The 13,654-nt window shown below is 40.2% G+C and overlaps 2 protein-coding genes across 5 annotated transcripts; one reads left to right on the plus strand and one right to left on the minus strand.

Moving 5' to 3' along the window:
* The first annotated feature begins 1,418 nt into the window (after positions 1–1,418).
* LOC130565280 (T-lymphocyte activation antigen CD80) lies at positions 1,419–7,301 on the plus strand. 4 transcript variants are annotated; one of them, XM_057351895.1, is made up of 8 exons: positions 1,419–1,475; positions 2,732–2,801; positions 3,701–3,738; positions 4,348–4,662; positions 4,904–5,188; positions 5,738–5,872; positions 5,957–5,984; positions 6,079–7,301. In XM_057351895.1, the coding sequence occupies exons 2-8, from the start codon at positions 2,779–2,781 to the stop codon at positions 6,107–6,109; spliced, it is 855 nt and encodes a 284-aa protein (XP_057207878.1). In that variant the 5' UTR covers positions 1,419–1,475; positions 2,732–2,778; the 3' UTR covers positions 6,110–7,301. The 4 variants fall into 4 exon arrangements, with proteins under 4 accessions (XP_057207878.1, XP_057207879.1, XP_057207876.1 ...); XM_057351896.1 differs by lacking the exons at positions 1,419–1,475; positions 2,732–2,801 and having other exon boundaries at positions 2,810–3,738; positions 5,957–5,988; XM_057351893.1 differs by lacking the exons at positions 1,419–1,475; positions 2,732–2,801 and having other exon boundaries at positions 2,810–3,738.
* A 1,770-nt stretch (positions 7,302–9,071) lies between these two features.
* On the minus strand, positions 9,072–13,258 carry fzd4 (frizzled class receptor 4). The gene is made up of 2 exons (XM_057350918.1): positions 12,791–13,258; positions 9,072–11,736 (listed from the first exon to the last, which is right to left on the minus strand). The coding sequence occupies exons 1-2, from the start codon at positions 13,022–13,024 to the stop codon at positions 10,402–10,404; spliced, it is 1,569 nt and encodes a 522-aa protein (XP_057206901.1). The 5' UTR covers positions 13,025–13,258; the 3' UTR covers positions 9,072–10,401.
* Between the last annotated feature and the right edge of the window lie 396 nt (positions 13,259–13,654).

A 13,654-nucleotide genomic window follows, 5' to 3' on the forward strand; every position in this document is an offset into this window, starting at 1 on the left:
ATCTCTGTCTGCTGCGATCACCTGACCAAACATTTATTTGCATGCCCTGAAGGGACTTTCCCACTGTCGTTAATGCATGAAAATGTTGTTACTATAAACAAACATTGACATTTACAATAAGACATTATTTCCCACGAAGATGCTTGTTCCCATAAGACCAACCTAGTCTCACGGCAGTTCGTGGCATAGACACGAAATTTGAAATCTATTTATTAGTGTTCTTGGACACGAATATCCTCATTTTTTTCGTGTCAGTGAGCACTACCTTTTTTTAATGTCACTCAGCACGACTTTCTTTTCGTGTCACTCAGCACGACTTTCTATACACAAACTGCGTGTGTATTTACATTTATATTTTTATAACCTGATATCAAGTCGTACATATTTTAGGATGTGGCTAACCAACACCTTACTTCACCCCAAACCCTAAAATCACAGCCGCAAAGGCTATTTTTTTCTGAAAACGCGAGTTTCACAAGGTGGCAAAACAATGATAAATGGCTCCCCTAACCCCGCCCCTAAACCTAACGTCACAGGGGAAAAGTCAAATCATAACAAAACACGAAATTCACACGAATGAGCCACCTTGTAAAATAGGTATTAAGTCCCATAAGATTTCGTTGATAAATATTTATACTGTAGCCTACATATGAAAGATACCGCGTATTAAAATGCATTAGATTGAAAGTCGTGCTGGGTGAAACGAAAAAAGTCGTGCTGACTGACACGAATTCCCGTGACACTGTGTTGCATAATGCACACACGCGACACATCCAGTAGCCTAATGTAGTGTATTGATATTTAATATGATGGTAAACTGTCTGTACTGTATGTGTGTAAGTGTTTTATGTTTGCTTTCAGTATTATGATTTACAGATGCAGTGCATCATGGGAAGTGTTGTTTTTAGCCAGCTTTCAGTCTAGCCACACTCACAGAGCAAAACAGTCATATATCATTTTTGAAGACATTAAAGCGTACTTTGTATAAGGTTAATAAAATGTACATTAATTCATTTAGCAGATGCCTTTAAGTGATTTACATACAAGTGTAACAACCCCCTTAAGTGCTGTAGTATACTTTAGTATTTACTAGAGTGAATTGTACTGTAGTATGTTTTATTAAATATATGATAGTATACTAGAGTGTAACTATGGTAGCTAATAGTTTATCGTAGTTCAATATTTACTATAGTAAGATTAAAAAAACTGATATTCTATACTATATACTATATTCTACATTGTTTTCTATATGTACAGTAAATACTAGTAAATACTAAAGTAACCTATATACACACATTCTCAGACAGTTTGTCTAACAGTCTCACTCTCGTGTGAGTCGAGATATGTAAACGAATCTAAGTTTACACATTTCAATAAAACACTTCCTCTTTCTGCAGTCTCTCTCGCTTTCTCTCTCGCTCTCTCTGAATGATTTCATTTGAGGCGCGCGCTATAGAGGAGACGCTCGTGATTCGGTAAGCGCTCGATCATGTTTACACTTAAACTCTTTAAATGCCTCTCTGTCTGTCTCGAACCGCGTGTCTGATCACAGCTGGATCAGATCGATCCTTTTCACAAGAGTTTAATTGATTAAACCTGTTATTATCAGACACGATCAGTTTCATCTTTGTCGGGACGCGTTTTTATCTCATGAAGAGATAAGTTGCTGTTTATGTTCGTATGCTTTATTTTCCTTTCGTATATTTTTGTTTATTTGTTGTAGAAGATCGGTTCGAGTTCTCCTTTTGATTGGCCGTAAGGGGATTTTATTTCACTGGAAGAGTTCCAGTTTAACATGGACGCGAGAAAAGCTCTTTGATTTCTGTGAACGCGCATGTCACTCGCATTAGTTTAGTAGCCTGCTATTCTGCATGCAGTAAAAACAAACAATTTGATGTTGATAATAAAAAAAATTCTGGAGATAGAAGTCCTTGAATGACAAATATTTACTGAGTGATCCACCATGACAATTGACTTGACTTGATAGAGGGTGAAAAATTACTTTAAAGCAATGGTAACATTATTTGTATAATATTTACACATGAGATTAACAGAGTAGAATCTGTTGACTTGAGCAATCAATCCTTGTCAATGGGAAGAAGCATGTTTTGTTTTCCAAAGTTTGCATGTCGTATTAGACGTATTAAAACGTATCTGAGTGTCCTTTTGGATTTCAGCTCTAAACAAACTTGTCTTTTGGTATCTTTATTTAGGCTATTTATAGGGTACCTTATTGTCAATACTGTATTCATGTAGGCTGTATGCAAAATATGTACAGTGAGGTTTTGTGTAGTGCTCTCTCTTTTTCTAGTAAACCAGCTCATTCACTGTAGTTTAGTTCAATGCTTCTGCATGCAGTAAAACCACATCCACGTCTGTTTGCAATGAAGACGAATAACACAGATACTGAGAAGTTTTTATCCTCAGGCAATACGGCTATTATTAAACATGATGAGTCTGCAGAACCTTTTAAGTTACATATAAATACAAACATTATCATATACTTATTCTTTTTGTTTTCATGTTTTTCATACACGTATACATATAGTATATATATATATATTATTGGATTATTTGATGTTTTTAAGTTAGTTTTGTTGAGCTTCATTTAGTTTAATGATAACTGTGTTCAGTCAGCATCCTTGTGTGAAGGTGTGTTCCAAGGGAATTCCCTCTGTCAGTATCGATATGAAGGGACTGGATGACATCATCTCTCACCTTCTCTTTGTAGGCGTGATATTCCTGTTTTGGAATCAGTCTGCAGGCACACATGAAGCCATGAGGAGCTCCGTCTGTTCTCTGTAAGTATTCCTGCATCACTTTTTATGCACTCACAGGGATAGTGAAGAGAGGCAGTGTGTGTGAGAGTCAGAGTTTTTTTCTCAGTTCTTGAACTGAAAGGGAAGTACACACAGTGCATAGACTCATATGTCTGCCTTTGAATGATTGTGGCTTTGTACATTTGCATTTGAGTGCTTTGATCTGCGTAACATTAGAAAGAGCTCAAGGGAATACGTTTGCATTTTTGTTTCTACTTGTTACGGTCGCCTTTGGATGCTCTCTGGATAGTTCAAGACATCATGCCGGGATTCTCCGTGAAGCTGCTTTGAAACGACGTGGATTGCGAAATGTGCCATGCAGATAAGAATAACTCGATCTAGTGACGCATATAAAAACAAAACACATCTCTTGTTTCACTTCAGTGTTCGGCCGTGTTGACGCTGATGTGGTTTAGTCTGCTGCAGGGTTTTACCTCCATCACACCTTTCAGACGTCCCTGAAAACTTTATTTACCTGGTTCAGGTTTGATCAGGGTTAAAGCTTTGTCTTTCCAGGATGGAGTTTGACATTTCTGTTAAAGAGAAATAAAATACTTGTGTCTATAGGAGCAGCACACTAGCACAGACCTCTTTAACATTTTAAAGGTTTGACACTTAAAATTCCTTGAGGAAGTGATATCAATGCTAGATGACTGTACGCTTGGATAATATTAGGGTTTAGGTCAATGATTTATCGTTATCTCTATATTGTCTTCTGATAATCTCCACTGATTCTGCTATTTTGAGTCGTCTCATTTTTCATTGAAGTGAGTCATGGGAAATTCAGACAGATATGTTTATTGTTTTTAGCACGGAGGAGTATGCTAATGTGACATGATTTTGAGTGTGTTCTTTCATTTTAATGTGTTTGTTTCTAACAGATTTGTTTGCATCTCAGTGCTGCTGGCAGTCAAACCCGGTGAGAATCACACAACCTCTGGTTGCACACCATTACCTTGTGTACATTATTTTACCTGTCTGAGGGGTAAATTACAGTAACGGCAAAGCAGGTCATAATTGCAACATGTGAGAAATGTCATATGAAAATGTTATTTTAATATTTCCTGTAATTTTACAGAATTTACAGATTTTCCACGTGAAATGTAAAAAAACTGATTTTTTACAGGGTTTTAAAATTTCTTTTTTGAAATACGGTCAAAAACCGTAAAATGACAGAAAAAGACTAAAACCAGGGGAGAAAATGTACGTTTACAGGGAAAACCTGTTATTTTACAGTTAATTGCTGGTGCCCCAGCTGCCAGAAAATTATTTCTTTTTTTACAATTTCTTTTTAAAATACGGTCAAAAACTATAAAATTACAGAAAAAGACAACAAATTGACAAGAAAAACATGGAAATCAATTGAGTGCATATCCTTATATCACATAATTTTAAAGGGAACATCTTTTATTTTACTGTATATTTCTCATTACTGACACACTAAGCCAGTTGAAAAATGAATCATCAACATATCAAGCACATATCATCTGTATAATGTAAACAGTATTTTGGCCGTGTGTTTGAGCAGGTGAAGGAACCGAGGCGAGAAACTTCACGGCTGTTTTAGGTCAAAGCGTCACATTACGATGTCCTGGAACGAACAGTCCTGTCCGCTTGTACATACAGAAAAATAATGGAGGTGGTGCAGAGTTCATCAATGGTTTTGACACGGTGCAAGAGCTGGCCATTCCTCCTCAGTACAAGTACAGAACCACAATAAATCGAACAGAACTCAGCATGGAAATGAGAAACATCTCGGTTTCCGACGAAGGATTGTATGAGTGTGTCGTTTTCAAAACCCGAGAAACAAAAAAACAGTTTACGATCTATCTCACAGTTACAGGTATGTTACAGGATACATTAGAATAAATCATCACTTGATTAATAATGTGCATGTCTGTACATGTGTCTATCCGTGGGCGAATGTGTGTTCGTTTTGGAAACTTACTGCTGACTAAGAGCCCGGGACGTCTTTATTGACGTGGTTTCTAATTCTTTATGGGGAAGTGAAACATTGTGGGTGGGGTTGAACGGGTGGTGTTCTCCAGATCTCTAAAATGTCACTCTGTTCCCTTCTTTTATAGCCAAATACAACATTCCCAACGTGACGGCGACATGCAACGAACCTGCAAGCGGTGCGAGGAGCTGTCGGCTGAGCTGTTGGGCAGCTGGCGGATACCCCTGGGGTGCCGTGAGATGGGCGGAGCTTAATCTAAGCCTGATGAATGACCTTCAGAACAATAGTATTCAAGAACAAAACTTTAAAACATGGACCATTTCTGAAAGCCTCTCGTACCACTGCAACCAACCCACCAATGTCAGCTGTTCAATAGGAGGCGCTACGTCAAACATGACTACAGTTTGTCAGGGTGAGGTTCTGAAAGTCTTTGCATGTCATAACCTGTGTTGTCATCCAAATGTGCCAAATTGAAATTTAGCATAAAACATTTGTGTAAAAAAAAACAGTGTCCCCGTAACTTGGTGCCAAATATGACTTAATAAAAGGTACATGTAAAATACTTGCAATAATGAAATGCAATAAACACGACCATGTCATGTATTGTCAGTTCTGGGATCTGTGTGTTTTAGTTGTTTTGTTTACCATCAAAAATTGACATCACATATTTTTTAAACACAACATTTAAAAATGTTCAGACATTGTTATCTCCACCATTTTTCGACTTACATGACCCATTGAAGTAAAGTCACGTGACTTTTTGATGCACCTTGAGAAATGTATTCAGTAAATGTGTTTTCAACATAGTTTATGCACATTTATCTTAATATCTGATCAAAATCATAATCCCATTCAATTGAGCCCATGCGTTTTTATGCACATTTTAAGAATCCAGCATTTTTTATGCGATATTCCAAATTGTTTGTGAGTTGTATTATGTGAGTTTGTTTTATTCTTGCAGGTAAGGCAGATGATGAGAAATTCTCTCTCGATGCAGCTGTGATTTCAGCAATCGCTGTCCTGCTGCTGATAGTATTTATTGTTCCATCTGTTTACATAATACGGAAGTGCTGTGGCCGAAGACGCCCCGTCCCAGGTCAATTCAGAATCGGCTCTTCAACTATCGAATCTCAGTTCAGTTGTAGATGATGTGTTTCAATCTCTGTTTTTGTCTCCACAGGTGATGCCGATGTTGAAGTTCCATTAGCGTAGGTATCTCGTGCTCTCGTATCACACGACACACGAGTACTGTATGCTGTCCACACAAAGAGTAACCAATGAAATGCCTGTATTTCTAATTAGCGACTGCCATTCGCAGCCTCAGGACAGCTGAGACGTGAGCAGCAGATGCCGAGAAGCGTCTGAAGATTGTCTGCATCCGCAGACGCACCTGCAGCAGCATCAGCCGGACCTCAGAGGGTCGTCGTGAAGACGGCTCGTCCGACTGAATGTTATGTAAAATTGGCTTTACCGGCTGTTGTATGAGCTGTTTGGCTACAGGCCTTGACAAACGCTCGCACAGAACAACAACGACTATCCAACGGTGACTTTTCACATTTTTAAAGTCACTTTTTATATCAGAGTTATTTATTTGGCATAGCCGATCATTTCCTTTTAAAGGGAGCAGCTAAGTTTTTTTTATTTGGCCAATTTATAATGGCGCACTGAAGTACGAATGTTTCATTTTGTTGAAAAAATTGACATAATTTTTTAACCTTCATGTCATTCAATATCTGTATCTGACTCGTTCTTCTGCGAAACACAAAATATATTTTGATAAAGGTCTCAGTGTTCATACAACCGCAGTCAATAAGGTGTTCAGTGTTGTTTGGTTATCAACACTCTTCAAAATATCTTCTTTTGTGTTCTGCGGAAGAAACTCATACAGGTTTTCAATGATATGAGAGTGAATAAATAATGAATGAAATTTCATTTTTGGGTCAACTGTCCCTGTAAACAATGAAATATGACATTTTATACACCACAATATACTGCATGTACAGATTGTGTGAGTCCGCGGTGTTCCAAATGTCCAAAAAAAGCTTTAAGCCTTTCCAAAAGGGCTATCAGAAATAAATATTATGATTCAGGGTCAGTATATAGAACAGTTTAATAACTGTTTTCTATGAAATGGCGATTGTTACGTTTGTTCACGCTGAAGGGACATTTCATTTGCTTCTAGAAGCCTTGATGTGATGCTTTATTTTAAAGCCGGTTCTCAAAGAAGTTCATTTCTTTACACCATAGACACATGAACAAATACAGCAATATTTTTAAAGCACTTCAAACGCTGACATTTATACATTCAACTGTTTAGTATTTCTCATTATTTTGTGTTATAACTGTTCTCAGGGTGAACGTTGATGGGATAATGAACTTTCCATTGAAATTAAACCCGTTTCCTTATGGAAATGTCTTGATGCACTTTGCTTTCTGACCGTATGAAAAACCTCCTACTTCTACTCTGTAATTTATACATAACTTATTTCTGTGTTTTTAGCTAAAATAAAGAACTAATTCAATTGCTTGTTGACTATGGTTTCATTATTATGTCAAATTTGTACTGCAAAACAGAGGTGACCAAATATGTAGTAAAAAAGGTCTTCAGGCGTGTGTTATGTGTAAAACAGACAAACTCTGTTTAAGTTATGTTTAATAGTTTTAGTGGTGTTGTTGCTGGTTTTGAGCAGTAGGTGGAGTAAGAGATTTACTTATGAAATCAATCATGAGTTAAATAACAGCATCTGTTCAGATGAGACGCGTTTGTCTGTGTTTTTAGGGAGATTTAATTGGCCAAGAGTCCCATGTAAGTGGGATGTAAAATGTATTTAGAGTTTGGTTTCAAAAGGAGATAACTTTTCAAAAATCATGTTTTTATTGTGTTAGTTAGTTGTATTTTTTAAGTTATTGTGGTTTAAATCAAAACAAACCAACTGCAGTTTGATTGATATTAATTGGAATGCACAAGAAAGAAACATGATTTTTGACATTTTGGAACCAAACTCTTCATATGTTGTATTTGACGAATGTGACCTTGCTGAAGATATTATTTTAAAACAGTCCTGCTATATTATGCTTTTTTGTTAAATTTGTGGTTTTTTAACACTGAACATTTGAACATTGAAGACTATGTTGTTTTTGGAACTAACCCAATAAGGCTGTGTACTACCTAACTGAACAATTCCAAGGTCAACCTTACCATGAAAAGACAGTTTTACCAAAGGGTTTTACCATACGGAGAGCTCGGATGTCAATATTCTGTGGTTTAAATTTGAGGGCTTAGTCTTCTCATGAAAAAGTGTTCTTTTTGTCCCATCCATAACACATGCTTCTTTTGTATCTTAAATACAAAATGTAGGCCTATGTGCATCAACAGGAAAATGCAAGCAGATGATTCAGTATATTCATAATAATACATTTTCTGAGACTTTATATATTCATCAAGCTGAAATTGAAAAATTTCTGATGCCGATAGCTGATTATTCAGAGCGAAATCTGCTGGTGCCGATACTGATTCTGTAAATTAAATTAAGATTAGTAACTTTCTGAATATTATTAATTCATATAATGACTAATAATATTGAACATCAAACTGGTGATGTTTCTTAACATTTTCAATATTCAGAGCACAAATTCATTGCATTTTCCTGTCCTCGTTTGATTGACAGGATATATCGGCCCTGATCATCGGCCGATAGCGTGAAAATGTGCTTTTACTGACCGATACTGATTATTGGCAGACATATCGGTGCATCTCTAATATTAAGGCTACGTGTTACACGGTATGTAACTATATTATATTTCTGATGAGAACAAAGGTAAATCCTCAATGGCAAATCTAGTAAAAGAGATTTATTCCAGTCAGGTATTCATGGGCCATAGTTGTGATATGGGGTCAAATAAGAGTTCAAATGTACATTTCTGTAGTTTTTATCACTCATATCTGGTTGACCATGGATGGTTGCTTTGAATCATCATTCACAGAGAAGTGAATATGTTTGACCCGTGTGATTATGATATCTGCGTTGAACATGAAGAGAGCTAAACTCATCTGAAGCTGCGTCTAAAAGATGAAAGTAGGGCTGGTGGGTAAATCTGTCTGCAACACGTTTAAAAAACAAGTCAGAAACAAAGAGAGAGAGTCAAGGGTGTGAGTGGGATTTACCTCTAATGCTCTGGAGAGAGATTTAGTGTATAATTCCCTAAACAATGTTTTCATTCCGTGCCACAGAAGGCAGATTTTCCAAAGTCACAAGACGTTCGAAACTTCAAAAGCTTATAAGATAATGAACAATAGACTCCAAGATCATTTTCAACATTTAATTTCTCCATCTGATACAAAAGCCTCCTTAAATAAATTTTTGTTCATACATTTTTAGTTTTTACAAAGATAAATTAGCATTTCATAAGACAAAAATGACAAATATTAAAACAGCTACAAACACCGGTTTATGTACAAATGGATCTGGAGGTTCTTCATGAAATCCAGGACTGCGTGTACCACCCGCGTGAATCTGAGGCACTTTTACAAAAGGCAGAAACAGTGAATACATTCAGCGCTCCCGAGAGCACCGTCAGTGATTGTCACATCATATTCAGTCATTTGAGGGAAAACGTGTCTTCACATGGACAACATCAGAGCTTTGTCATATCAAAATCAGACAGTAACCAAATATTCAAGATGTACTTTTGTTCTGAAACCTAAACATAAGCATTTACAAATCGCTCACGTCAAAATGGAAATACCATAATTACTCAAGTCTTTGACTAATTCACATCTGTGCTAATTTATATTCTTAACATAAAAACAACCAGAATTACAGCAGCTTTAAAGGGACAGTCCACCTAAAAAATATCTGTCGTCATTTGTTCACCCTCATGTCATTCAAAATCGACTGTATACCTGACTCTTTCTTCAGTTCAACACAAAAGAAGATATTTTGAGAAATGTCTCAGTGGTTTGTGTTCATACAATGAAAATCAATGTTGTGGTGACCAACATTCCTCAAACATCTTCTTTTATTTACTGCAGAAAAAAGAAAGTCACACACGTTTGGAATGATGAAAATATGGTTGGGTGAGCTATCCCTTTCAAGCAGAATCTCAAACGTACGGTCTTTTCAAAAGTTGACGTGAACGCAGCATTGAAAGGTTGTGGGATTATAACACAGATATTATTGTAAGTGACGGGAGAAGCGGAGCAAGCAGCCGTGAGGTAAATGTCTCTGATGGCTGAGGTGCTTTACCGCGGTAAACCTCACACAGATACCACAGTAAGAACGTAGCACCAGGTTTGGTTGAGTAGCTAGCACGTTTCCTCTGAAACTAAGGCACTTCAGTGAGAATTGACGTTAGCCGTAGTGCACAAATCACTGAATATTGTATTTACACAGAAAAACTGCATCCCTGCTGCACCAGGACTGTCCAGTGTACAATCAACTTAAGAACATTTCGTGTCAAAAAGTATGAAGACGACGTCAATTAGTGCTACATGAACTCTGTGAGAGGGAGAGAGCGGTGCAGTTACATGACATGTCCACATGGTGGCGTGCTCGTCTCAGTTTTCTCCATCCTGCGTCGTTCCCTGAGGCGTTCCATTCCCTCCATCTTTCTCCCTCTTTCTTTTCACACGACCGTCTCGTTGCCTTTGCCCGGTTTGACCCAACCATTGGTCGTCCGTTTGACGCGGCCGTTTCGTCCACTGTGAATGAGTCGATGAGAACACCGCTGCCACGTGTGAAGCGTTTTGGCCGACCACACCCACATCCCCGAAGTGATGCCCACCAGCAGAGACATGAACATACGCAGCATCTCCGCCGCCATGTAGGAATCGCGCGCCGACTGCCGAAAGTCCGCCCAGTTGGAGATCTCGTAGAAATAGCATGCGATGACGCACGTGGCCGGCACCGTGTAGAGCACGGAGAACACGCCGATCTTCACCATCAACCGTTCTAACTTGTCCGTCTTCGTTCCGTCCTTCTGCAGGTTGGAGCGGATCTTAAACAGCGCCACCAGACCGGCGGCAATGAACAACGTTCCAATCACCAGGTAGGTGAAAAGCGGCGCCACGACGAACCCGGTGAGCGCGTCCAGGTTCTGGTTCCCCACGTAGCACATCCCAGTGAGGTCGTCGGCGTCCACCAGCCGCATGATGAGGATGACAATGGTTTTAACGGCAGGAATGGCCCACGCCGCGATGTGGAAATACGAGCTGTGCATCTCGATGGCCTCGTGACCCCACTTGAGACCCGCTGCCAGGAACCACGTCAGCGTCAGGATCACCCACCAGATGGAGCTCGCCATACCGAAGAAATACGACAGGAGGAAGACGATGGCGCAGCCCGTGCTCTTCAGTCCCTCCTGCACCAGAACCGGCACGGCCGCCTCCTCCAGGTCGCAGGAGATGCGCTCGCGTCCCACAGTCAGCCGCACGATGAAGGCCACGCTGTAGATGTTGTAGCACATGCTGAGGAAGATGATGGGCCGCTCGGGGTAGGAGAAGCGCGATGAGTCCACCAGGAAGGTCAGAACGGTGAACGTGGTGGAGATGAAGCAGAGCACCGCCCACACCGCCATCCAAACGTCCGTGAAGACTTTGGCCTGGCGGCGGTACAGTCCCGTGTCATATCCGCACTGCAACGAACAGCTGCCGCTGCGTTTCACCCACGCGTACTGCTCCACGCCGGCGCCCAGCGTCACGCACTCCTCCTCCTGCGGAGCTAGAGGCCGGACAGCGTGGAAGGGTGGGTCCTCGTCGCCCGGACCCTCCATGCACATGTGATTCTGGTCGTTGGTGGGCGGAAACAGACTGCAGTTAAGAAGATCCGGCCACACGAATCCGAACTCCTGCAGGACCGGAAGACACTTCCTCTTGACGGACATGCACATGCTTCCGCACGGCCCGATCGGGATGGGAACCTTCTCGGTGCACATGGGAACGTAGACTGAGCACAAGAAGAACTAGGAGAGAAAGAAAACGACAGAATTAGACATTCAATGCGAACCATCAAACCAACTACATCTTTCCTGGAAAGAAAAGAATCGACTTTGTGCGGTGGCGAGTTTGCGTGGTTTTCCTGAGTGTTTTTCCTGCCGTGTACATGTAGGGAAGTTTCAGAGAACGTGACCGTACTCAGGGGAGGAACCTGTGGATTTTTTGGGGGGTCATCTGGGAACGCAGACACAACTAACAAATTAGAACGACCGCAAATCGCTCTAAAAGCGTTTATACATGACGTTTATTACAGCACACACTAAACATAAAGTTTAAAGAAGAGCTGGTGGTTGAAGATGTTTGTGATATCAACTTTAATCACGAGATCCTCTGCAAACGCAGAGGGGAATCTGAGCGGGAGTCAATAAAACAACAACTGCCTCTGTCTTCAGCGCTCACACACGCACAAACACACTTTATCATAGACTGCTACTGTTCTCAAATTAAGCTTGTTTATAATCACTACAGCTATAGAAACACTACAGTATTTTTATATTTACTCATGTTCTGCTTCGAAACTAATAATGTTAAAAAGTTTGTGTTAGTTGTGTTTGGAGCATTGTGTATTGTATGGGTATGAAAACAACTAATACACTAACATAGTGTGTGGTAAATTAAGATGCGCGTGTGTTTATAGTATAGTCAGATAAAGTTTGTACCAAAGTGCACAATAAAGAGTGTGTCTAAGATCTGTGTACGTATGTGTGTAGTCCAAGTACATTTTAATTTGTGAGTGTGTGTGTTGGAATCATACTGTATGTGTGTGTAGAGTCAAGAGTGTTGTGTGTGTCCAGGTACATTTTAAGATGTGTGTGGGTCTATGTGTGTATAGTCTGTGTATGTGTGTACATGAGTCTATGTGTATGTATTTGTGTACTGGCTCGAGTAGCCCTACTGTATCGTGTGTGTGTGTGTGTGTGTGTGTGTGTGTGTGTGTGCGTGTGTGTGCATATGTGTGTGTATGAAGAATGTGTGTGTAATCTCAGAAGTCTGTGTGTGTATATGCGAGTGTGTGTGTACCTTCAGCTGGCTCGAGCAGCCGTACTGTATCAGCGGTGTGAATGTGGTGAGCTGGAGTTCGGCGTCGGACTGCAGCACGTTTCCCACCAGGTTCGGCATCTTGGTCACATTGTATCCCAGATCCTGACACATGGAGATACGGATCGGGTCGCAGGTCATCTCCTCCTCGTCCCCGAACGCGTGCACGAACCCGAACACAGCCGCGACGAGCACAAACCCGAAGCGATCCATCATAATACCGACAATCCCTCTGAATCACAGACGCGTCCACGCTATACAAAACTTTCTCCGAGTCTCTTTCCAGAACCAACAGGAAGGTTCGGCTGCTTTACTGGAGCTCCTCCGTTAACGCATGAAACGTCACCGTGTCCGTTAATCCCGTTCTGAAAAATGAACCCTGTGATATATCCGTTATCCAGACACGCAGGCTCGTCCGTGACTTCTGCGCGCTCCGATGTGTCCGTGGCGCAGTCGCGCGGGTTCTGCCTGGTTGAGGTCTAGACTGAGACGGGACAGCTGCCCTGGGACCCGCGTCAGCCAATCAGGACGTCGGACCGAGCGCGGGGGCGTGGCTGGTCATGGCCACAATAACACAAGAGAAACACTCGACTTATTTCTCAACTTTTTCTCTTGCTTCTCAGTACATGACTTTTATTTTTCTTTATTTACATATATATATATTTTTTCAATATTTTTAAACGTGTTATTGTTTCTACTTTGTTTTTTAAATGTTTTTAAATAAAAAAATGTACAAACCCGATTCCAAAAAAGTTGGGACACTGTACAAATTGTGAATAAAAAAGGAATGCAATAATTTACGAATCTCATAAACTTAGAATATAGATAACATATCAAATGTTGAAA

The sequence above is a fragment of the Triplophysa rosa genome, linkage group LG14, assembly GCF_024868665.1.
Source record: "Triplophysa rosa linkage group LG14, Trosa_1v2, whole genome shotgun sequence".
In the NCBI taxonomy this organism is placed as follows: Eukaryota; Metazoa; Chordata; class Actinopteri; order Cypriniformes; family Nemacheilidae; genus Triplophysa; species Triplophysa rosa.